This window comes from Trachypithecus francoisi, unplaced genomic scaffold (assembly GCF_009764315.1).
Source record: "Trachypithecus francoisi isolate TF-2019V2 unplaced genomic scaffold, Tfra_2.0 Lachesis_group14, whole genome shotgun sequence".
Classification (NCBI taxonomy): domain Eukaryota; kingdom Metazoa; phylum Chordata; class Mammalia; order Primates; family Cercopithecidae; genus Trachypithecus; species Trachypithecus francoisi.
Genome location: NW_022681459.1, coordinates 59,612,699 through 59,638,223, shown reverse-complemented (window position 1 = coordinate 59,638,223; position 25,525 = coordinate 59,612,699). Strand labels below are relative to the sequence as shown.

At 54.7% G+C, this 25,525-nt stretch overlaps 1 protein-coding gene across 3 annotated transcripts in view; it reads right to left on the bottom strand.

Moving 5' to 3' along the window:
• NFAM1 (NFAT activating protein with ITAM motif 1) overlaps nucleotides 1–23,124 on the bottom strand; it is a 51,687-nt gene extending 28,563 nt beyond the window's left edge. The window contains exons 1-2 of one of the 3 annotated variants that reach the window (XM_033233750.1): nucleotides 22,918–23,124; nucleotides 1,265–1,594 (exon numbers count right to left, since the gene is read on the bottom strand). In XM_033233750.1, coding sequence (XP_033089641.1) covers nucleotides 1,265–1,594; nucleotides 22,918–23,041 — 454 coding nt within the window. In that variant the 5' untranslated portion in view covers nucleotides 23,042–23,124. Of the gene's footprint in view, nucleotides 1–1,264; nucleotides 1,595–6,213; nucleotides 6,238–22,917 lie in introns of those variants that run through there. The other 2 variants (XM_033233749.1, XM_033233751.1) reach the window with 2 other exon arrangements.
• Between the last annotated feature and the right edge of the window lie 2,401 nt (nucleotides 23,125–25,525).

Here is a 25,525-nt window from a genome sequence, read left to right as displayed (position 1 = left end):
CATGGGCACCATCTCCTTCAACCTCATCCAAGTCCTTGGAAGGCAGAGGATCATCACGAAGACCAGGCCCAAGATCACACTGGGCAAGCAGCAGGACAGAGGTTCAAACCCAGGTCTATGGAATTCCGAAGCCCCCAGCTCCTTCTACGGGATTGCAGAGGTAGGTCAGAGAATCAGGGCTTTGGCGATGGGCTCACTCAAAACTTTTGGGATCATCACTCCTTTGAGAATGTGATGAAACCTGGCTGGGTGTGGTGGCTCACGCCTGTAATTCCAACACTTTTGGAGGCCGAGGTGGGCGGATCACTTGAGGTCAGGAGTTCGAGACCAGCCTGGCCAACATGGCGAAACCCTGTCTCTACTAAAAACACAAAAATTAGCCAGATGTGGTGGTGCACACCTGTAATCCCAGGTACTTGGGAGGCCGAGGCATGAGAATCGCTTGAACCCGGGAGGCAGAGATTGCAGTGAGCCAATATTGCACCACTGCATTTCAGCCTGGGCAACTCCGTCCCAAAAAAAAAAAAAAAAAAAAAACAGAGAGAATGTGATGAAAACTAAAAATCTGCCCTGGAAAGGTGTATTATGCATTAGCCAAGTGCTCACATAAACGAGGCCCCCACAAATACATACATGCACATACTGAGTTCTGTAGAAGTTCCCCCACCATGATGCCCATGGCACACTGAGATCAAGGGTCCAAGTGAGCTCTTTCAGGTCACCTGCCGGTGGCGTTTAGGGGCAGATGTGCATGCCAGGCCCTGCCCTTTCCACACCCAGGTGGGGCCCTGGCACAGCCACAGGCCACAGCTCCCTGAAGTGGCTCTGCCTGCTTTGCCAATGCTGGCAGACAAGGCAAACCATTCTCTATTTCCCTTTTTTTTTTTTTTTTTTGAGACGGAGTTTTGCTCTTGTCACCCAGGCTGGAGTGCAATGGTGCAATCTAGGCTCACTGCAACTTCCCATGCCAGGTTCAAGCGATTCTCATGCTTCAGCCTCCTGAGTAGCTGGGATTACAGGTGCCCGCCACCACACCCAGCTAATTTTTGTGTTTTTAGTAGAGACGGGGTTTCACCATGTTGGCCAGGCTGGTCTCGAACTCCTGACTTCAGGTGGTCCACCTGCCTCGGCCTCCCAAAGTGCTGGGATTACAGGTGTGAGCCACCACGCCTGGCCCCATTCTCTATTTCCGATCTGGAGTCCCAAACTGCCGGTTGAAACCTCTAGGTCCTTTGCCTCAGGAGAGCCACAGAGGAAGCCTCACCTCTGACCAGGATGAAGGTGCCACTGCCACTCACCGTGGCGTGTGGCCAGTGGACAGAGCAGTAGTAGGTGCCAGTGGCTGACGCACCCGGCAACACAAGGATGACCTGGCAGTCCAGGGTGTGGGTCTGGTTCTCTGTGCCCAGTACAGGGTGGCAGTAGGTCGGCTTCTCAGGGCTCCTCTGTCCCTGGAGATCTTCATGAAAGTAGTTGACTGTGAAAACCTTGAATTGGGGGGTGTACGGGTAGGTGATCCTGCAGCTGAAGGAGACAGCTGTGTTGGCCAGGGAGGCCATGATGGGCAGGCCAGTGTGGGTTACTGACTGTCCTCCTGGAGGGGAAGCAAAGGGAGAGAGCGACAGGTCACTTGAGGCTGCCTCAGTCCCACCCACTTGCCTGTTAAGTGGGTGGCTCACGCCTGTAATTCCAACACTTTGGGAGGCTGAGGCAGGCGGATCCCCTGAGGTCAGGAGTTCTAGACTAGCCTGGCCAACATGGTGAACCCCATCTCTACTAAAAATACAAAAATTAGCCGGGCTAATTTTTTTACGCCCATAATCCCAAAACTTTGGGAGGCTGGGGTGGGCTGATCACCTGAGGTCAGGAGTTCGAGATCAGCCTGGCCAACATGGCAAAACCCGTCTCTATTAAAAATACAAAGATTAGCCAGGCTTGGTAGTGTATGCCTGTAATCCCAGCTACTCGGAAGACTGAGGCAGGATAATTGGTTGAACCTGGGAGGCCAAGGTTGCAGTGAGCAGAGATCGTGCCCCTGCACTCCAGCCTGGGCAACAAGAGCAAGAGTTGGCCGGGCGCAGTGGCTCAAGCCTGTAATCCCAGCACTTTGGGAGGCCGAGATGGGTGGATCACGAGGTCAGGAGATCGAGACCATCCTGGCTAACACGGTGAAACCCCGCCTCTACTAAAAAATACAAAAAACTAGCCGGGCGAGATGGCGGGCACCTGTAGTCCCAGCTACTCGGGAGGCTGAGGCAGGAGAATGGCGTAAACCCAGGAGGCGGAGCTTGCAGTGAGCCGAGATCGCACCACTGCACTCCAGCCTGGCGACAGAGCGAGACTCTGTCTCAAAAAAAAAAAAAAAAAAAACAAGAGCAAGAGTCCGTCTAAAAAAAAAAAAAAAGACAAGTCTCTTGCCTCCTGTGCACTTACCTCTGCAGGTGCAGCCCTTGCCTCTCCTGCACTTGCTGTGTGCCGGAGTTGTGCCAAGCATATTACACACACCACTCTACCTCTCCTAATACACCCCGAGGCAAAGTGAGAGCCCCTGTTTTATAAAGAGGAAGAGTCTGAGGGTCAGGGAGTTGAAGCACTTAGCCCTGGATCCCTCAGCAGGTAGAGAGTAGAGCTACAATCCCATCCAGGGCTGGGGGACACCAGAGCCTGCACTCCCAACCCCTCTTCTTCCCAAATGTCAAGAGGCCACCTGGGATCCAAGCACAGGCCTGAGAAGAGAGAAAGCTGGTGATGGATGAGAAATAAAGAAGGAGGCAGGAAAACAAAATAAAGAAACCCAAGCGTTTCCTGGTGGTAGACAGAGAGGGAGGCAGGTCTGCCCACAGTTCTCCCTGTGCCAAAGTAAGGAGGCAAGCAGGCGGTGGGAGACACAAACCTCTCCTGGACTCTGGGTTTGGAGAGGATTTGTCAGCTTTTTATATAGTATAACAGGCAACATCCTAACAACGGTTTTTCCAACAACACAGAGGTGCTCCACGTGGGGCCATTTCGGCTGTGATCATGATGTCAATGACTATGACAAAGCCAATTTTGCAGGAGCCACCCCTCCCCCCACTCATCAGAGGCACCTCAGAAAACAGTTTGAAAATGCCCAAAGTAGCAGCCCTGCCTGGTGGGCCTCTAACCCCTGTTGCAGGCGTCTGAGATGCTGTTTGGATCCTGGGCTGGGGGCAGCAGCCATCCCCTGCCCCAGACTTCAGCTGCGTAGGCCCCTGGGTTTTAGCGCTCCTGGGTTCTCCAGGCCCCTCCTTCTCCAGCAGCTGAGCAGCAGACAGTTCTAAATTGAGGTCGGCAGCCAGCAGCCAAGAACATGCAGGCCGGGTTGTTAATCCGGAGAAGATCATGTGTTTGAGATGCTCAGAGGAGCCGCAAGATTTATTTTGTTGGGGAAAGTGAGGCGTGGACTCTGCCTGTGGTGTGGAGCTGGAGTGAGGCCAGGCTGATCTCTTCCCAGGTCTCCAGTTCAGCTGTGAGCCACAGCTCTGGGAAGGGGGTCCCAAAGGGAGGCCAGCCTTCTGGAAGATGCAGGAACAGAGATGGAGTTGGCCCTGAGCTTCAGTTAATCCCTCAAAACTCCGGCTGCGTTCATATTTTGAGCTTCCCGTTGAGCCACGAAAGAGACACCCCTAGGCTGGGCGGGGTGGCTCATGCCTGTAATCCCAGCACTTTGAGAGGCCGAGGTGGGTGGATTGCTTGAGGCCAGGAGTTCGAGACCAGCCTGGCTAACATGGTGAAACCCCGCCTCTAGTAAAAATACAAAAAAAACAAAAACAAAAACAAAAACATCGAGAGCTGCGGTGGCTCAGGCCTGTTGTCCTGTTGCATAAGGAGGCAAGGCCAGGCACTCGAGACCAGCCTGGACAACACAGAAAGCCCTCATTTGTATAACAACAACAACAACAACAAAAATTTGGCCAGGCCTGGTGGCTCATGCCCATAATCCCACCACTTTGGGAAGCCTAGGTGGGCAGATCTCTTGAGGTCAGGAGTTTGAGACCAGCCTGGCCAACGTGGCAAAACCCCGTCTCTACTAAAAATACAAAAACTGGGCTGGGCGCGGTGGCTCATGCCTGTAATCCCAGCACTTTGGGAGGCCGAGGCAGGCAGATCACGAGGTCAGGAGATCGAGACCATCCTGGCTAACATGGTGAAACCCTTTCTCTACTAAAAAATAAAATAAATCAAAAAAAACTAGCCGGGCGAGGTGGTGAGCGCCTGTAGTCTCAGCTACTCGGGAGGCTGAGGCAGGAGAATGGCGTGAACCCGGGAGGCGGAGCTTGCAGTGAGCTGAGATCCAGCCACTGCACTCCAGTCTGGGCAACAGAGGGAGACTCCGTCTCAAAAAAAAAAAAAATACAAAAACTAGCCAGGTGTAGTGGTGGGCACCTGTAATCCCAGCTACTCGGGACGCTGAGGCGGGAAAATCGCTTGAACCTGAACCTGGGAGGTGGAGGTTGCAGTGAGCCAAGATTGCGCCACTGCACTCCAGCCTGAGTGACAGAGCAAGACTCCAACTCAAAAAAAAAAAAAAAAAAAGAGACACTCCCTCCCTCAAAGAACTAAAGTCACTGACAGTTCCAGGAAATCGACTCACACGTCTGGCAGTCACAGTGGGTTCGACTTGTAATTGATATAACGAGGCTCACTTGTGAAATGTCATTCCAGGGAGCTGGCACCCAGGCCCCCTCCAGGGCTTCCCTCTGGTGGATGGAGCAGGAGGGATTTTACCCTGGGCTTTGTAACTCTGGACTCTACTGCAGGATTGCTGCTGTTTAATGATAACATTACATTAGTTTTGTCAAAAAACTAAGAGCCTTGCTTCAGGGCAGGGACTTATCCGAGATGTGGCAGGGGGTAGACGTATAGAGGTGGGGGCCGTTATATCGTCCCCCAGGGTCCCAGGTGGGCTGGGGATGGTGGCACATGCCTGTAATCCCAGCTACTCAGGAACCAAAGCAGAAGGACCTCTTGAGGCCGGGAGATCAAGGCCAACCTGGGCATCAATATATTTTTTATTAAAAAAATTTGTTTTAGAGACAAGAGGGGTAGGGTGAACCACAAATGGCATCACCACTGACCCTGCCCAGCAGTCCCGCACAGCACTCACAGGCCACTGCCCGCTCTGTGCACCTACCCTGTGGCCCTCCTCGACCTGTGACCTCCATCTCCTCACCCGGGGCCTCCTGCTCCTCCTCACAGGGTATCTAAGAGGCCACTCCCGGGGGAGGACACAGACACTGTCAGCACCACGAAACCTTCCTGTTTGTCCTGGGCAGGAAGACTTCAGATCAACTGTCTTTAAAAATTCTCCCTGTCTGAGGTATCCTAGAAAATGATGAACTCTGCTACTGCAATTAAGCCGATCTTTACAATTCCAGGGAAATCTATAAAAACAGACATCCATTGTTCTATGTTCTTTTGGGATTCGTTTCTTTAAGGTCACTGGGTTAGGCTCATGACAGTGCATGGCTCTGACTCAGGTCTGCCACAGCGAGGAGAGGCTTTGAAGCAAGAACCTCAGACCTCTGATGAAACTGCTGTCTCCAAAAGTAAAGAGAGGAAGCCGTGTCTCATGAGCTCAGTCAATAACAACAGCCAGTCTGGAGATATCAGGTCAAAAAACCCGGGGGAGTAGAGGAGGGCTGCAGTTGCAGCCAAGGCCTCGGGTTCTGGCCTGCGGATATAGCTCACCACCTCCCCTGTACCTTCCTTTCAATGGGGCATCAGCACCCCAGAGCTGGATCCCTGCCGCTGCCCAGCTCCCACCCCATCTCCTGGAGCCTCCCAGAGGCCCCTTCGCGGGTGCAGGCGGTAGAGGTCCAGGCCCTAGTTGGCTGCTGACTAGAAGCGGCCCCCTGTGAAGCCACAGTGCTCATAGGTTTCACGGTCAGTTCCAAGTCCACAAATTCTTTTCAGCTGTCATCTTTTTGTGCCTCCCACAAACATTGAAGGGGTACTGGTTAGGTCACAGGCCCTGCCCCAGACCAGGAGGGGCTCCTGTCCTGGCAACATCCCCAGTCCAACAGGGAAGGAGCTGAAGGAGCCTGGGGCAGAAGGGCTGGTATGGGGAGCATTGAGTTTGCCTGGGATGCGGGTGGGGTGCAGGGTTGGTGGCCCGGGAGTCTAGAGGGCGTTCATGACCTGAAAGCAGGAGCCCACAGACAGAAGGAAAAGATAAAGTACGGAAGTCGTAACCTGGCTTGGTGTGACACAGGTCCTATGTCAATTAAACACCATGACGATCCTATGAGGCAACTATTGCAACCGCATTCTGTAGCGGGTCTAGCTGGGAGTGGTGGCGCACACCTGTAGTTCCAGCTACTCAGGAAGTCAAAGCAGGAGGATCGCTTGAGCCCAGGAGTTTGAGACCAGCCTGAGAACATAGTGAAACCCCATCTCAAAACCAAAACCAAAAAACCAGAGGACCTTAGAGGCCCAAAGCCACAGAGTTCATGAGTGGTGGGGCCAGGCTTTGGACCCCAGGTGGTCTGGCTGTGTTGAGGAAGAAGAGCCAGCACCCAGGCTGGGAAGCTGCCATCAGATATGGCAGGGGGTGCTCATGGTGGCACTGGGCACAGTAGCCATCAGATGCTAACAAGAGGTTTGGCAGAACCCTACTGGGCATCACAAATTTTCACCACCAGATGGCCAACAAGGGGCCACTTGGCTCCAAGATCACATGGAGACCACAGGGGTCAGAGAGGGTGGGTGTAGAGGGGGCTGGGAAGAGCTGCAGGGCATCCGGCCTGCCCTGGGGGTGCCTGCTCCTCACCCCAGGTTGAGAGGGGCTTTAGTGGGACCCTGGCTGAGCTGGAGCAGTATCCTCTGAGTGAGGGCACTAAGCCGCTGTCTATCTCATGCCAGGGCGTGGTGTGCCTGCATCATGGTTTGTCCCTTTGCTGGCAAAGGCAGTGTATCCCCATGGGATAACATGGATCGGGGCAGTGAGCTGGCTGAGTGTCCTCCTAGACCGGCTCATGCAGCTGCCTAGAGGGGTCCACGGCCTGGCGAGGAAGACCAGGGTGGATACCAGACTCCTGGGGGCTGAGGAGTGAGAGTCACAGAATTCCACTTAGCACTCCCCTACTTCTGTGGGGCCCTCAAGGGACTCCACGCCAACACTGCAAGCACCCAGAGCCCAGGGCCAGCCTCCCCGGCACCTGACAAGGCAGGTCTTTTCTGCCTCCACCCAGGTTGCCTGGTGGGGACGGATGAGGAGGGGGTCTGGGTGGGAAAGAGCAGAGGGACCTCGCCCCTCACCCTCACACAGGCACCAGGTGGCCCGGGGAACCACGTCAGCCTTAGAGTTTGAAGTTTTGTCTGTTACACAGGGTTAGAGATGTGAAGAACTGGGACGCATTTGTGACTTTCGGTGACCATAGAACTCTGACTTAGAGTGACCAGAGGAGCTGAGTTTTGCTGGGAGAAATCCCCCGACACCAGGAGGTCTGGAGGGCCCAGGAGCCGCTCCCAGCTGCTTTTCTGGTCATTCTCCAGGTCCCATGGGATCTGGGGCAGGCAGAGCTGGAACAGGTCCTGGGGCGCAGGGAGGAAACGTCTGAAGGAGCCCCAGGTGTTTTCTGTGCAGGGAATGGATTTGATCTCTTCCATTTAGAGAATTTAGGAGGATTTGAGATTCACCCGCTGGAGAGCAAGGCCTGGAGGTGGCTGCAAGGAGCACCCCTGAGGCTCAGGGAGGGCAGAGTTGGGGCAGACGGCACGGAGGGGTGGGTGAAGACCTGAACTCTGCACCTGGCCTGCCCTGCCAGGAGGGAAGTCTGCAGGGGCAGGGAGGGTTTGGCCCAGGGGGAGTTTCCTGAACAGGAGCATCTTGAGCCTGGTGAATGTGGACAGGATGGTGCAGGGAGAGGGGAGAGGGCACCTATACTGAGGACCATGGGGGAGGAAGGGTCAAGCAGGAGGGCAGCAAGGCTATCAGGGGCAGGGTTGCCACAGGTTGTGTCTGGGAGGGCCCCGCCCTCGGGCTTGGCTGTTTGTTTTGAGTCTTTAGCTCCTCTCCTGTGCCTCCCCACCCCTACACAACTGCAAGCACAGATATCTCATCTGGGCAGCGCCGCGGATCCCTGCTCAGTCTGCCCACCCCACTTTATAGGAGACTGTGTTTTCGGGGGTGACACACCCTCCATCCCTCACTTCTCTGCAGCTCCAGGGAAGTCCCTCCCACACTGTGAGGAAGTCTTGGGCCTGGCCAGAAATAGGGGCGATGAGCGGGGGCGTTTGGGAAAAGCCCAAGTTCTGGAGGCAACAGGCCTGGATGTGGCTCCTGGCTCTGCCACTTCAAGGCTGTGCAACTTGGGAAGGTGGCTTTACTTCTGTGACCTCAGCATCTCCCCCACAACACAGGGAGAGCAACGATGCCAACCTTAAGGGGTTCTGGTGGGATTAATTGGGATCTGGGACCCAGCTACTTGCCAAGGGCCAGGCTGCCTTTCCCCAGGGGACAAGAATGAGGCAGGGAGTCCTCCTTGGGGATCTACAAAGGCAAATCCCAGCTGGGTGTGGCGGCTCATGCCTATTAACCCCAGCACTTTGGGAGGCCGAGGCAGGCGGATCACATGAGGTCAGAAGTTCAAGACCAGCTTGGCCAACATGGTAAAACCCCATCTCTACTAAAAATACAAAAAATTATCCGAGTGTCGTGGCACAGGCCTATAGTCTCAGATACTTGGGAGAGTAAGGCAGGAGAATTGCTTGAACCTAGGAGGCAGAGGTTGCAGAGAGCCGAGATCGCACTGCTGCAGTCCAGCGTGGGTGACAAGAGCTATCTCTGTTTAAAAAAAAAAAAAAAAAAGGCAATGCCAGCCCTACTCTTCTGCCTGGTTAAATGACATGCCCTCAGCACAGGGCACATAGGCCCTGATGGTCCAGGCGCAGGAGGACCTCCAGGGGCCTGTCTCTGACCCAGACTTGGGCACCATCCCTGTCCCGGGCGCTGACCTGGCCTGGCTGAAGCCCCCTTGTGTGCAGGGCTGGGGGCACAAACAACCCTCTGCCTTCAGCCTCCAGCTGCTCTTCTCCCCCCTTGTTAGGAAAGAGTTTGTCAACCACTCGCAGGTGCCTGAGTCCTTCCTTTTCTGGTTCTTCTTATGAATCTGTGGCTGCTCGAACTTGGGGTTTAAGAGGTGGGTGGAGTTGCTATCCTCCTGCACCTGGCGCAGGGACCCCATGCTGAGTGAGTCCCTGGTGGGGTGTGCCCCCATGCGTTTGTGTGGCTGCCTGGCAGCTTTCCTGTGGATCACTGATGTTCAGGATCAGACCTGCCCACCACCAGCACAATGCCCCCATCCTTCCACCTCAACAGCTCCCATCCAGTCACTTCTCCTACCCAACCAGGGCTGTCTCTGTGGCTCTGAGCCCCCAGCGATCCAGAAACTCATCCTGCTCCTGCCCTGCCTGAACCAGCAGGGGCTCCCTGCTGGAGGAGACCCAGGAAGGAGTCTGAAATCAATTTACAGGGTCAAGACAAGCAATTAAAAAAAAAAAGAACATGAAGCATTTCATGCGTAGTAAGGGCACTGTTGGTGACCTTCTGGTTTCAGTTATATTCATACAATTGGGTTCAGACAGGGTCACGCTAAAACACGCATCTCTTAACTTTGGGCCACTGCTAAAAAAATGGAAAGTCCCTGGGCTGGTGGATCCAGTTCTTGCCTCCCAGGACCTGCACAGCCCCGATCAGCTGCTCTCTGGCCCTCACTCGCCCACTCCCGCGTAGACGTCAGCCTGCCACAGTCTGGCACCTTCACCGTGCTGTTCCGGCTGCGTGGAATGTCCTACCCATTCCTTCCTTTCCTGGGCTTGGGGGTTGCCCTCTCTGTCTCCAGGATGTGCTCACTTCCTCCCTGAGCCACTCCTGTGTGTCTGGCTGCCCCGCCCAGCACAGACCCTCAGGCATCACTGTACAGCCATGTGATCAGAAGAGCCAGTGTCTCCTGGGTTTGGTGTCGCCTTTTGCAGATAACAAAACTGAGGCTCAGAAAAAGGAAGAGGTTTGCCCAAATAGTGGTGGTAGACATGGGATTTTAAACTGGGTCCCTTTGAGTCTGTAACCCCAGTCTTTTTTTTTTTTTGAGGTGGAATTTTGCTCTTGTTGCCCAGGCTGGAGTGCAATGACACAATCTAGGAGTGTGTAGCTAGGATTACAGGCATGTGCCACCTCACCTGGCTAATTTTGTAATTTTAGTAGAGGTGGGGTTTCACCATGTTGGCCAGGCTAGTCTCGAACTCCTGACCTTGGGTGATCTCTTGAGCTCAGGACTAAGACCAGCCTGGGGAATATAGCGAGACCCCATCTCTACTAAATAAATAAACAAATTAGCCAGGCATGATGGCATGCCTGTAGTCCTAGCTACTCAGGAGGCTGAGGCAGGAGGATCACTTGAGCCTGGGAGTTCGAAGCTGCAATGAGTTATGATCATGCCACTGCACTCCAGCCTGAGTGACAGAGAGAGACCCTGTCTCAGAAAGCAAACAGGCCAGGTGCAGTGGGTCACGCCTATAATCCCAGCACTTTGAAAGGCCAAGGCAGGTGGATCACCAGCAGTCAGGAGTTCAAGACCAGCCTGGCCAACATGGTGAAATACTGTCTCTACTAAAAATACAAAAATTAGCCGGGTGTGGTGGCAGGCGCCTGTGATCCCAGGTACTCGGGAGGCTGAGGCAAGAGAATCGCTTGAACCTGGAAGGCAGAGGTTGCAGTGAGCTGAGATCGAGCCACTGCACTCCAGCCTGTGTGACAGAGTGAGACTCCGTCACAAACAAACAAACAAACCCCTTAAAGCAAGCAAGAGAAAACATTCTCAAAGGAAAGAAATATGCTTCTTTAAAGGGAGTCAAAAATTCAGAGACTGTTTCCTTAAATTTGGGTCATCTAATAGGTAGACAGGGCCAGTAACGTGTAGGGGCCTGGGGACAATGGTAGTCAGAAATGGCCCTGCAGCACTGGGGGACTGTTATTGTCACCTCAGCTCAAGCAGAGCCTGTGGCTCCCAAAACAGAAGTGACCCACAAGCCCTCTACAGGCTGGCCCTGTGACAAGGCCAGTGCTACAAAGGGCCAGATGGCATCCCTGTTCCGCAGCAGGGGTGGACGTTTTAGGAAAGGAATGCACTGTGGAAAACATGGTACGCTCTTATTGAAAATGCTCCCATGGGCCAGGCGCAGTGGCTCATGCCTGTAATCCCAGCACTTTGGGAAGGTGAGGCGAGTGGATCTCCTGAGGTCAGGAGTTTGAGACCAGCCTGGCCAACATGGCGAAACCCCGTCTCTACTAAAAATACAAAAATTAGCCAGGCGTGGTGGTGGGCGCCTGTAATCCCAGCCACTTGGAAGGCTGAGGCAGGAGAATCGCGTGAACCTGGGAGGCGGAGGTTGCGGTGAGCCGAGATCGTACCATTGCACTCCAGCCTGGGCAACAAGAGTGAAACTGTGTCTCAAAAAAAAAAAAAAAAAAAAGAGAAAGAAAGAAAGGAAAGAAAGAAAGAAAGAAAGAAAGAAAGAAGAAAGAAAGAAGGAAAAGAGAAAGAAAAAGAGAAGAAAATGCTTCCATGGCTTCCTCTCACCCCCAGAATCTGCCACCCACAATCTCCCCCATCCCTCACACTCTGCTCCAGCTGCTGAGGCTTCTCTCACCACCAAGTCATGGGCCAGGGCTTTGGTCCCGGCTCCCCGCTGCATGGAACTCAATCCCGTCTATGGCATCAAGCGCGCATTGTCAGCCAAGGGCGTGAGGGCCCAGACAACGCTGATCAAAGGTATCCATCCCGAGTTAGGTCGATTTTAAAGGAAAACACTTTGATTCCCCAGCTACAGAAGAAAGCAGTTCCCACGGTCTTTATTTTAGGCGTGGGGTTTGCCCTCCAATTTAATTCTGGCATCTCTCAGAGCTGTGCCTTTTTAAAGGCCCATCTGAAAGGCTGTGATCGGGGCTGTTGGTTTTATCACAGAGCCCCAGCCATGTGCCTGAGCACGAATCCCAGGATGCTACAGATGAGTGGGCAGGCAGGACACAGGCATCAAATGCAAAGGCGTGTGGCCAAGTGGCTGGCAAGGGAGGGACATTTCGCAGGCCTTGGAAGGCAACCTTTGAACAGAGACTATTTTGGAGCTTTTAGCACCGTTGCCTTTGGAATGGCGCCATCGGACAGACTGTCACATCTTTCAACACCTCCAAATTACAAAGATGCATCAAGATGTGGCCATTTCCACAGCCCGTCCACGGCTCATTTTCATGCCTCTGGACCCCTGAACCAGGGTGTACGGTGGCCGCTTGGGGACACAAACCAAGTGCAGAACGTCCAAGGTTTGAATCGGGAATAAGCCTCACAAGGGTCAGTTAGTGTCTTTATAGCAGTTGCCTCCTTTTTGCCTGTGTTGAAAGTCAAGGCCAGGTGCAGGTGCTCAAGCCTGTAATCCCAGCACTTTGGGAAGCTGAGGTGGATGGATCATCTGAGGTCAGTAGTTCGAGACCAGCCTGGCCAACATGGCGAAACCCCGTCTCTACTAAAAATACAAAAATTAGCCGGGCATGGTGGCGGGTGCCTGTAGCCCCAGCTACTTGGGAGGCTGGGCAGGAGAATTGCTTGAACTCAGGAGGTGGAAGGTGAGCTGAGACCGTGCCACTGCACTGCAGCCTGGGTGACAGAGCAAGACTGTGTCTCAAAACAAAAACAAACAAAAAAAGAAGGTCAAGTCGCTCCAACTTTGGAGCTCATTTGAGCGTGGTCTCCGTCATCAAGGGACTCAGCCTCTCCTTTTACAGCCACCTCTTTACCCTCAAAGGGGCATCAGGATGGTGTGGAAGGTGGCAATAGGGCCAAAGGGTGAGGTTGGGGTCTGCTTCTTGTCTCTGAATTGGAGTGGGCAATATGAAGTGAGAGGAACAGGCCAGGTGCGGTGGCTCACACCTATAATCCTAGCACTTTGGGAGGCTGAGGTGGGTGGATCACGAGGTCAGGAGTTCAAGACCAGCGTGGCCAAGATGGTGAAACCCCGTCTCTACTAAAAATACAAAAATTAGCCGGGCATGGTGGCGGGTGCCTGTAGCCCAGCTACTTGGGAGGCTGGGCAGGAGAATTGCTTGAACTCAGGAGGTGGAAGGTGAGCTGAGACCGTGCCACTGCACTGCAGCCTGGGTGACAGAGCAAGACTGTGTCTCAAAACAAAAACAAACAAAAAAAGAAGGTCAAGTCGCTCCAACTTTGGAGCTCATTTGAGCGTGGTCTCCGTCATCAAGGGACTCAGCCTCTCCTTTTACAGCCACCTCTTTACCCTCAAAGGGGCATCAGGATGGTGTGGAAGGTGGCAATAGGGCCAAAGGGTGAGGTTGGGGTCTGCTTCTTGTCTCTGAATTGGAGTGGGCAATATGAAGTGAGAGGAACAGGCCAGGTGCGGTGGCTCACACCTATAATCCTAGCACTTTGGGAGGCTGAGGTGGGTGGATCACGAGGTCAGGAGTTCAAGACCAGCGTGGCCAAGATGGTGAAACCCCGTCGCTACTAAAAATACAAAAATTATCTAGGCGCGGTGGTAGGTGCCTGTAATCCTAGCTACTTGGGAGACTGAGGCATGAGAATCACTTGAACCCATGAGGCAGAGATTGCAGTGAGCCAAGATCACGCCACTGCATTCCAGGCCAGGTGACAGAATAAGACTCCATCTCAAAAAAAAAAAAAAAAAAGGAAATGAAGTGAGGGGAACAGATCCCCCAGAGTGCCTCCTTCAGCAGGGAGTGTGTGTTCACCCAAATCTCAACAAGGAGGGCCAGGCCCTGCCACAAGGAAGGAGCTGACAGATGAGACAGAAAGAGGTGGGAGAAAGGAAAGACCCTGGGCTGCAGGGGTCCAGAGAAGGGGCCCCAGCTCAGCCTGGGAGGGGCAAAGCGTTCCTGGGAAGGCAACTCTTGGAGTGTGGGTCATTATTTGTTTTTTAAATTAGAATTCTTTAGGTACCCCTACCACCTCCCAGTAACAAAGTGAAACCACGTTCACTGTAGAAATTCTAGAAATGCCAAGCACTTTGGGAGGCCAAGGTGGGAGGATTACTTGAGCTCAGGAATTCAAGGCCAGCCCGGGTGACATTGCAAGACCCCGTTTCTGAAATAAATAAATAAATAAAATTAGCTGGGCAAGGTGGCAGTGCCTGCAGTTCCAGTTACTCTGGAAGTTGAGGTGGGAGGATCACTTGAGCCTAGGAGTTTGGGGCTGCAGTGAGCCATGACTGCACACCACTTTGGTCCAGCCTGTGTGACAGTGTGAAATCCATCCCTCTTTTCTTTCTTTTTTTTTTTTTTTGAGATGGAGTCTTACCTTTTTGCCCAAGCTGGAGTGCAGTGGCATGATCTCAGCTCACTGTAATCTCTGCCTCCCAGGTTCAAGTGATTCTCCTGCCTCAGCCTCCTGGGTTGCTGGGATGATAGGCGTGTGCCACCACACCCAGCTAGTTTTTGTATTTTTAGTAGAGGCAGGGTTTCACCATGTTGGCCAGGCTGGTCTCAAACTCCTGACCTCAGGACTTCACCATGTTGGCCAGGCTGGTCTCAAACTCCTGATCTCTGAGGCAGTGATCTGCCTGCCTTGGCCTTTCAAAGTGCTGGGATTACAGGTGTGAGCCACCGCACTGGCTAGGACCCCATCTCTTAAAAAAACAAACAAACATACGAACAGGCGCAGTGGCTCATGCCTGTAATCCCAGCACTTTGGGAGGCTGAGGCGGGCGGATCACGAGGTCAGGAGATCGAGACCATCCTGGCTAACACAGTGAAACCCCATCTCTACTAAAACTATAAAAAATTAGCCGGGCGTGGTGGCGGGCGCCTGTAGTCCCAACTGCTCGGGAGGCTGAGGCAGGAGAATGGCGTGAACCCGGGAGGCAGAGCTTGCAGTGAGCTGAGACTGTGCCACTGCACTCCAGCCTAGGGGACAGAGCGAGACTCCATTTCAAAAAATAAACAAACAAAAACAAACAAAAAAAACAAACAACAAAAAAAGAAATTCTCGAAATGAGAGCAAAATCTCGGCCAGGCGTGGTGGCTCAAGCCTGTAATCCCAGCACTTCGGGAGGCCGAGACGGGCGGATCACGAGGTCAGGAGATCGAGAGCATCCTGGCTAACATAGTGAAACCCCGTCTCTACTAGAAAATACAAAAAAAAACTAGCCGGGCGTGGTGGCGGCGCCTGTAGTCGCAGCTACTCGGGAGGCTGAGGCAGAAGAATGGCGTGAACCCGGGAGGCGGAGCTTGCAGTGAGCTGAGATCCGGCCACTGCACTCCAGCCTGGGCGACAGAGGGAGACTCCGTCTCAAAAAAAAAAAAAAAAAAAAAAAAAAGAAATGACAGCAAAATCTCAAGAAGCAAGCTGAACTTGTTCAGCTGAACGGTTCTGCCACCTGACCTCACAGCTGTGAAAATCTTGCCATCTTTCTTCCCATCCCTTTACAAAGCTGAACTTGGAAAGCAGAGAAGAGCAGGAGGCAGACAGTTGGGGGAGGGGTGTGGAGAGAGGTTTTAAGTGCAAGAAAGTTCTCGGGTGAAGCTTCTCAAATTCTTGAAATGGGCACTGTGCCTTGGTGGAGTTGGAAGGAAGGATTTGTGTCTGGGAGGAGGGTACAAGGTGATACCTTAGAGGTAGGGAGCAGCTTGAACACTGCCTGGAAACCTAGTGGAGCCTCTGAGGGCTTTTAAATTGGGAAGTGACATGATCATGTTTCTTTCTTTCTTTCTTATTTATTTATTTTCTGAGATGGAGTCTTGCTCTGTCGCCCCGGCTGAAGTGCAGTGGTGCAATCCCGGCTCACAGCAAACTCCACCTCCCAGGTTCAAACAATTCTCCTGCCTCAGCCTCCCCAGTAGCTGGGATTACAGGTGTGTGCCACCATGCCTGGCTAATTTTTTGTGTTCTTGGTAAAGAAGGGGTTTTACCATGTTGGCCAGGCTGGTCTCGAACTCCTGACCTCAGGTGATCCACCCACCTCGGCCTCCCAAAGTGCTGGTATTACAGGTGTGAACCACCATGCCTGCCCATATTTGCATTTTAGAACAAGGACAAGAGAAATACTAGAATTCCAGTCTCCCTCAGTCTTTGAAACCCTGCCTCGTATTAGTGATTCCTTCTGTGGGATCTGTTGCACTCTCGCCCTCCGCCTCCTTTTAAAATATGTATGCTTCTGGCTGTCAACACACTGACTCCTTCCCCTGGTCAACTTGGCTAGCTCACTTTTATCCTGACTTCTCTTAAATCTCTACCTCCCACAAGATCCCTCACCCTCCGGGCACACAACCTCTCCAGGCCTCCGTCTTCCCCTCTATCCTCCCCTCCCTCCCCTTCTACTTCCTCCACCCTGCCAGCTCCCTCCTTCCCTCCCTGTCTGCCTCCTCCTGCCCGCTATGGGATGCTTTCAGTTGGCTGGCTCTGCTGCCACCAAGGAGGTTAGCAAAGATGCTGGAGGGTCCTGAGGCTTCTGGCCTTGACCATGACCCTGCAGACCCTCTCTCTTTGACCTTCCCTCCTCTTCCCCTCCACCCCCAGGCTTCCTGAGCCTGCATACTCTCTCTGCACTGTCCCTGGCTTTTGTCACACAGCCTGCCTCTTAAAGTTGGATGCTTGCTCCTTGGCTCTGCCCACAGCCTCACGTGCCTCAGGCGAACTCAGTCATGCCCCACATGCCTCTAAGTGCCTGTGTGCCCAGGACCACACCGGTGAACACCTTGGGGAAGAGGGAAGGGGCCAGAGGGGGTACTACAGAAGAGACTATGAGTTTGACCTTGACAGACAGTTTGGATATCACCAGGTGGGCAAATGAGAGGATACCCTCCAGGCACAGGGAGCAGTGTAGAAGCAAAGGTTCAGGGGAGAGGGTGTGGCTGGCTTCTTCAGGGGACAGGGAGTCCTCTGCCTCCAGCCAGCCTCAAAGGTGGGAGTGGCCATAAGGAGTGGGCGCCCAGGAAGAAGGGGTGGCCCAGGGCTGAGGAGGGTCTTATCTGAATGCACCAGGGTTAGAGGCCTGCTGATGGCAGTGGGGCTGTTTGCAGTTATGCTCTGTGGACCCCTGGCCCACTAGCAGCAAGCACAGATCTGGCCCAGGCCCTGCCCTTCCTCCACCTCAGCACCTGCAGTGGGGTGCGTGGCGAGCAGAAACAGCCAGGGTCAGCATTCTGCCTCTTCTGGGCACCCTGCACAGCCCCCAAGCCCTAGAATGAAGCCCCCAAGTGTAACCACTCATCAAATAGACCCTCAGCAGCCAAGCACATCCAAGTCCCCGCCAAGACTCTGCAGCCCCTCCTCTGTGCCTGGCCTAGTGCTGGACGCGGCCTCAGAGAACCAGCTTGGGCGGGGCCTGGCCCTCCAGGAGCTCTGTTTTGGCAAAGGCGCCCTCAGGGCTCTGGCCTGAGTGTGTCCAGGGACAGTGAATCACCCCTGCCTGCGGGAGAACTGGGGAGGCCATGGTGACCCCTTGGCCTGTGAGGACCTGAGTCTCGGAGTGCAGAGGAGTAGGCAGGGCTGGTGGCTGGGCCCAGAGGAGCCTAGTGGGCAGGACACCCACGACCCATGACCAAAGGTGAGCACTGAGTCCCCTCTCTCGCTGTGCCCTCGAGCCCTGTCCCCAGGGCCAAAGCCTCAAAGACCCTCCCTGAGGGGTCCCAGGTGCCAGGCCCTGAGGCCATCATGGTGCTGGATGTGCCTTCCTGTTGTGTCTGGGAGGATGCTGAGCACCCAGGCAGGGGGGCTCGTGGAGGTTCAGCATGCTCCGGAGACTTGGCCAAAGGCTCCCAGGACCCAAATCCAGGCTGCTCAGACCTCACCGGGAGCCCAGGCGCCCCGCCTGCCAATTTCATGTTCATATCCCTCTCCTCCCTCTCACCAGGCTCACCCCGCCCCTTTCTCTGGCTTCAGCCCCATCTGGGTCCTGTTGCCCATGTCCCCACTAGGGTACGGCTTTGCTTAGATCCACGAGGAGCAAGCAGAGGGTCAGATCCTGCCTCCAGGTCCACATTTCCCCAGGATGCCTGTGTCCTCTCTACCATTCACTATACAGGGGGTCTCATTACCCTACCAACGCTAGAGAGGAGCCAGGGCTCAGGGAGGGCAGAGGGAGGACAGAGGACGACTACCCAGTCCTTCCATCTCCTCCCCCAGGCGTCCCTCCTGTGGCATCACGTCTCCACCCTGCTCAGGGCTTAATTCATCCTTGATTGTCACCATTTCCTGAGCATCCGCTGGGTGCCGGCCCCGTGCTGGGAGTCGAGGATTAGAAGCCACATGAGTCTGCACAATCCCTTTTGATTTTTTCAACCACTTACAAATATAAAAAACCATTCATAACTCACAGGCCATACAAAAGGCAGTGGGCTGGGTTTAGCCCACCGGCCGTGGTTTCAACTCTTGCTCTATCTATAGCAACAAAAACAAACTTCAGCCATAACGTGGACTGGATCTACCTTAAAAAACATAATGCTTAATGAAAGAAGCGGGTCACAGGAGAAGACACATAGTATCCTTCAACTATACAAAGTTCACAAACAGGCCAAGCTAGTCCATATGGTTTAGGGATGCATACTAATGATAAAACTACAAAGAAATGCCAGGAAGTGATCTCCTGACAAGCTGGGATGGTGGTACCTTTGGTGGGACGAGGAGAGTAGAAGGGGCTCTGAGGCACTGGGATGTTCTCATTCTTGACCTGGTGGGAGTCACACAGGATTTTGTTTTCTAGTGCTTACCACGCAACGCTGCGTTTTTCTGTGTGATAGTTCACGATGACAGAGGAGACAGCAGTGAGACAGGACCCGCCGGGAGTGTGCCCGGATCCCAACCTGAGGGACATCTGTGATCCACCAACCACAGTCTGCATCCCACTGCTGTGTCAGACTTCCCTGTGGTCAAGCTGAGCATCTCCCGGCCCTCCCGGCCCTCCCTTTTAGGCTCTCAGCCCTCATTCCCTCAGCCACCTCCCGCTCTGTCCCCACTGCCCTGCCTCTCCCTGCCCGCCTCTGCCTGTGCCTCGAAAGCCCTTTATTGGGATTAGACAAAGATGAAAAACAGAAGCTCCTCCTGACAGAGGTCTGGAGCGGCGGGAAGGGAGGCAGGAGGCCTCAGCCTGAAGCAGGCAGGCGCTCCTGAACATCTTTTTTTTATTATTATTATTACTTTTTTGAGACAGAGTCCTGCTCTGTCACCCAGGCTGGAGTTCAGTGGCACGATCTCAGCTCAACGCAACCTCTGCCTCCCGGGTTCAAGCGATTTTCCTGCCTCAGCCTCCTGAGTAGCTGGGATTACAGGCGCCCGCCACCTGGATCCAGAAGACACCTGTCTGGTAACTCCCGCCGAGGCTCATGGTCCCACCAGGCTGAGAGTGGGGCCTATGGCTTGTTCACCTCTGGGTCCCTCTGGTGCCTAGAACCGGTCCTTCTCAATGGATATTTGAGAAATAAATACAGCCCAGGGTTCTGCAAAGGCCACAAAGAGAGAGGGGACTGACATTTGCAGAAGACACTAAGGTGCAGAGAGCTTCAGTAATTGCCCGAGGTCACACAGCCGTCACCAGAAGGCGGCAGGCCTGAAACTCAGGTCTGTCCAGCCCCAAAGTCCTTGGGGAGGACTGAGGCCCATGGAAGCTGAGTTGCAGCTGTTCCTGGAAAAGCCAAGCCTCCAACAATTCCCCTCTTGGGGAGACCACCAGTGGCTGCCTTTGAGAAAAGCAGGCTTTGCAGAGGTGTCAAGAAGCCAGAGGGCAGGCCCAAGTCCCGGCTCAAGTGGGAGGAGGAGGATGGCTGGGAGCAGGAGTGGGCACCCAGGATGAGCTGGAGGCCGTGGGCTCGCCAACTGCACCTCAAGTTTCCATGGCTCTGGCGAGGCTGGCAGGCGGCTGATTCTCACTGAGCACTAATGACATGCTGGGCACTCAGTCCTCAGGATGTGCTATGAGGCAGGCAGTGTTATCACATCCATTTAACAGAGGAGAGAGTTGAGGCACAGCGATAGAAGTAATCTGCCCAGGATGCCTGGACAAGTAGCAGAGCTCAGATTCAAACTGGGCCAGGCATGGGGGCTCATGCCTGTAATCCCAGCACTTTGGGAGGCCAAGGTGGGTGGATCACCTGAGGTCAGGAGTTCGAGACCAGCCTGGCCAACGCGGTGAAAACCTGACTCTACTAAGAATACAGAAATTAGCCAGGCATGGTGGTGGGTGCCTGCAATCCCAGCTACTGGGGAGGCTGAGGCAGGAGAATCGCTTGAACCTGGGAAGTGGAGGTTGCAGTGAGCCAAGATGGTGCCACAGCACTCCAGCTTGGGCAACAGGCGAGACTCCATCTCAAAAAAAAAAAAAAACATTCGAACTGAAGATAAATGCCCCTGGCCTGTACTCATAAGCCAGCACCCTATCGCAAGTTCAGGGATACGGTGTAGAATCAGGGATGCTGGCCTTCAGTGACACCCCTTTGGATGCAGCTGAGGGATGCAAGCTGGGTTGGTATTGACAGGTGGCAGAGCTGGTTGCACCAGGCTGATGGTTAAGGCTGATGGTTATGGTCAGGGGAGGTTTGGAAGATGTAGGAGAGGCAAGATTCCTTCCAGCAAACCCTCAAAGCTCTGAGACCAGAAAGCAGGGGTGTGACATGGAGTGACAGATAGATGAAGGGGGATGCACGGGGTAGGACAAAGAGCGGGTTGGGGGTCCGGCGCAGTGGCTCACGCCTGTAATCCCGGCACTTTAGGAGGCCAAGGTGGGTGGATCACCTAAGGTCAGGAATTTGAGACCAGCCTGGGCAACACTGTGAGTCTCTATCTCTAAAAACAATTAAAAAAAATAGCTGGGTGTGGTGGCACATGCCTGTAGTTCTAGTTACTTGGGAGGCTGAGGTGGGAGGATCATCTGAGTGAGGGAGGCAGAGATTGTAATGAGCTGAGATTGCACCACTGCACTCCAGCCTGGGGGACAGAGCGAGATCCTGTCTCAAAAAAATAACAGGACGGGCACAGTGGCTCACGCCTATAATCCCAGAACTTTGGGAGGCTGAGGCGGATGGATCACCTGAGGTCAGGAGTTCAAGACCAGCCTGGCCAACATGGCAAAACCCTGTCTCTACTAAAAATACAAAAATTAGCTGGGCATGGTGGTGCATGCCTGTAATCCCAGCTACTTCGGAGGCTGAGGTAGCAGAATTGCTTGAACCCAGGAGGGGGAGGTTGCAGTGAACCAAGATGGCGCCACTGCACTCCAGCCTGGGTGACAAGAGTGAAACTCTGTCTCAAAAAAAAAAAGCGTGGGTGGGGGTCTGTCTGCTGCTCCAAGGGACTCTAGGACACTATAAGGGTGTTTTCACCTCTTGTGAAAGAGCAGTTTCTCTTTTATGTAATGTTTGTTGCAACACCGGGTAGGAGGAGATGGCCCTGGGAATCTGTTTTTGTTTGTAGTTGAGATTGTTACAAAAGAGCTTTTCCTCAGTAACACCCCGCAAAGCCTCTTTTACTGCTTGGTTATCAGGGTGTGCTGGGTGTCTTTTGGGAAGGAGGACCCACACAAAGGGAAAGGATGGGAATTGGGGGGAAATTAAGAATGGCCGTGAGTTGAGACACACTGACACTAACAGGCTGCGTTTCCGGGGTCTGGCTGTGTTTGCACCAACTGTCTGGGGTGTTGGGGGAGGCATGCACAGAATTAAAGGAGATGGTGTCCTAGGACTCTGGGCTCCAGCCTGGGGAGGTACACACAGGTCAGCCTTTGCCTCCCCAGGGTAAGTTTCGGTGAAGAACATTCTTTGCAAGTAAGAGGAGCCTCTGAGCCTACTGGCCGAGGGGCCCAGCTCGGGGCTGAGGCTGGCCTCTACTTACCGGCTAGGCCTTGAGCAAATGAACTGGCTTCCCTGGGCCTCCTTTTCCCTGTCCTTAAAATGGTGCAGGTGAGAACAATAGGGACCTCAAGGGGTGCTGTGAGGGTGGCCAGTGTGCCCTGCTAAGGGCTCCATAAAGCCTAATTCGTGGTAATGAGAGGGGGTGCAGCAGGACGGGGTGGGGGAAGCCCCTGGAAGCCTCATAAGCTCTAAGAGAATAGAAAGGAAGGCACCCTGTCTCCACAGTGGAGGCCACCCTTTGGCCAGAGGGAGGGCTGGCTGCTGCCCGGTCAAGTAGGAGCAGAGAGAATCTGGCAGAACTCACTGAGCCCTGGTGCTGGCAGCCCTGGAACGGGACCCTCCTGGGCCTTCCCTGGCCTAATGAACTGACCCTGAGGCCACCTACCCCACAGCCTGGCTCGGATCCTGGCCACCCAGCTTCCGAGAGAGCCTGGGACCAGGAAAGGAGCGCCGCTGGCCTGGAAAGATACACTTGCATCCTAAAACACTTGGCCTCTGGTTGTATTTTAGGAACTGGGAGGTGCGACCCTTTCTGGTGACTGACAGTTTTGTGCCTCTGGGCGCAGCGCCCTGTGGTTGGCCCTGGTATCCCCCCCCACCGGCCAATGCCAGCAACAACCCAGAGAGTAGCCCCGCCACTTGCCAGTTTCAACGCAGGCTCCACCGCAGCAGCCACGTGAGGTTCCTTGGGTGGGGAGCTGTCCCTCCCCACTGCCCTGCCCCCAACCCCAGCCATACAGCGCCCACCCTCCTTGTTTAAGGGCCAGGAGGCCAGACTGCTGGGGGGAAGCTGTGACAGCAGTGAGGGGGAGAGTGCTGTCCCTCTCCCCTTCAAAAGCCACCTTGGCAAGGTATTAGCTAAACATCTTCTCGGTCCCAGAAGGCTTCCCCTGTGAAGTCTGCAGCGTTCAAACGACAACCAGCAAATCCCCAGAGACAGGTCCCTGGGAATTAGCTGTGCCGGGCGGGATGAAAGCCGCTCTGATGTTCTGGAGCGAGAGAGTAGAGAGAAGGAGGAGGACAGACACTACCTGCCAGTCGTAGGGTCCCGGGCAGCAGCAGCAGCAGGCCAAGGAGGAGCCGGGGGGCTGCAGGGGGCCCAGGAGGGCGTGGGGGGTCCGGCAGGGCCCGCCACCTCGGAGGCTGGCTCTCCATCTGGGGGCCTGCTTGTCCGCGGCAACTCTTTAGCTCACAGGAGGGGACAGCGGGTGCTGACAGCTTCCCCTTTGCTTTCCCCACAAAGCTCCTCCCTGGCAGCCCCTGACCTTCCGCTCAGAAGCAAGGCTGGAACAGCCCGGCTGAGTGGCCGCCCGATGAAGAACCTAGCACTGAGACTGGTCCAGGCCACACGGCCAGAAGAAGAGCTGGAGATGGGGACCCAAGCCTCCCCAGTCCAACTCCTGGTGGGCTTCACCCCATCTCGGCCCCTTTCCAGCGGGGGCCCCGTCCAGCGGACACTGGTAACCGTGCAGAGGGGTCACAGGATTTCCATGAGGAACTTCAGGCCTTGGTTTAGCCTCTCACTTCTGAAACACTTTTAAAACGACCACAAGCATGTTCACACAAACTTCTCCAAAATATTCCGAGAATCCCTTCATAATGTGTTTACCAAAGAGTAGGTTTTTGGGTGGGGAGCGGTAGGGAGGCTGGGGTGAAGGGCAGGAGCCTCATGTTCCCAGCCCTAGAGAGGGCCAAACACCCAGGGTGGGTGAAAGGCAGGCTGCCCATCATTCACCCAGCGAGAGCCTCTGTGGGTCCCCTGCAGAGGCCCAGGGGATGCCTCCTCTCGGGTCCATCTCTAGCGTCAGCTCCTCCCTGTGGCTTCCCTAAAGCTTAGTTCACTCAGCCTCCCACCTGTGAGACCCTCGAACTGTTTGCCCATTGGCTGCAAGTCACAGCCCCTGCTCTCACTTCTAGCAGCATCAGCCTGGGACAGGAATTGTTTGCTGCCGGGACCCCCTTCCCCAGCCGACTGGGAGCCTCTCACCCTTGACACCCACACGTCTGCCTGCATGTCTGGAGTGGCAAAGGAAAGGGGCTGGGGTGTGGTGATGGCTGGTGGAGCTGGAGGCACCTGGTACGTGGAGGACGCAGGCGGGAAGGTGGCTGCGTTTCAGCATGTGCTGAGCGCTTACCTCCCTCCTCTGCAGGTTTCCCTTCACTCATCAGATAAATATGATGATCCCAATTGTACAAAAGAGAAGACCTCCGCCCCAGGAGGCAAAACAACTTGCCCAGGATCAGGGCAGGTCCATGGGGTGAACATTTGAGCTGCCAGTGGTGTGATGTCCGAGCCTCCTCCCACTCCTCTGCTGCTTGCTCAGGTGTGTCTGGCTGCAGCCCCCAGTGACGGCATCGTGAGGTCCATTTCAGTTCTTTGCACACACGCTTTTCCCTGGGCTGCTCCAAACATGGACAATGAAAGCCAAAAGACATTTCCAGCAATGCCATGATCACTGGGAGGCTGGCAAGAGCAGCGGCCGCCCACTGGGGGAGGAAGACATATGAACAGGAGCTGCTTCCTACCGCGCAGGGGCAGGCGGGGACCTCAGTGGTACTGACTGTTGGTCCATCACAGCGATACATGCTCACATATGTCACAGTGAGATGCAGATTGGCTGCTGCATGCTATTCCCGGCTCCTGGGGGTAGCAGGTTGTCTAAGCACCTCGATGTCATGGTGATAGACCTCATGTCAATGCCTCAGGGCACACAGGGAGCACTGGAAAAGCATCGGTCTGTGCCTCCACAAGTCTCGTTACGACTTGGCACTGGGAGGCAGCTGAATGCCAAATTGCCTCGGAACAAGGGAGCCTGCTCTTCCAATACCAGTGCCGCCTCTGCTCCTGCCCCTGTGCCAGCTCACTGCCCCTGCCTCTTAGACAAGCCCCTCAGCCCGTCACGGTGCCCCCCACACTCCAGCTCTGCACCCCGGACTCCCGGGAGTTCTGCTGCCTCTGAGTCTTGGTCTAGCCTGCTGCACACCTGGTTTCCACACTTGCCTGCCTGAGTTGGCTGTCTGTCTTCCTCCCCTCTCCTCCTTGAGCCTGGCCCAGGGGGTGCATGAATGGATGGATGCGTGAGCGTAAGGCAGGGAGAGGCCTTCCTCCAGGCTCAATGTGAAGGCAGGTGCCAAACATCACGCTGGTGCACAGGAAGCCTTGGGGCAGGGGTAGGGCTCTGGGAGGCAGGGTGAGAGGAGGCCTGCACACTCCCCAGGCAGGCCCTGGGCCGCGGAGCGCAGACATGACTGGACAAGAAGCAACTGAGGGTCCCAGCTCATTGCCGAGTTTCTGAGGCGCTCTGCAGCCGCGCAGCCTCCTGGGGAGAGGCAGGGATAGGCCTTGGCAAGGAGCTCAGCAGCCCTGGCTGTGCTGGGGCCTCGTGTCTGGCCCTGATCCTCCTCGGGAGCCAGGGGCATAGAAATAAAACCGCAGCGCATCCAGGAGCCTCATTTCTACCAAAACTTTCTAGCACCTCTCATGTGCTTCCTCTTCTGTGCCCTCAGCCAGAGCTGTGAATAAACAGTAGAGGCCCCAAAGGCTGAAGGTGCAGCAGAGGAATGGAAGGCGGCTCTGTGGGCCTCCCAGGGGCAGCTGCAGCGGCACAGCCTTCGAGCTAGGCCTTGGCAGCTGAATTT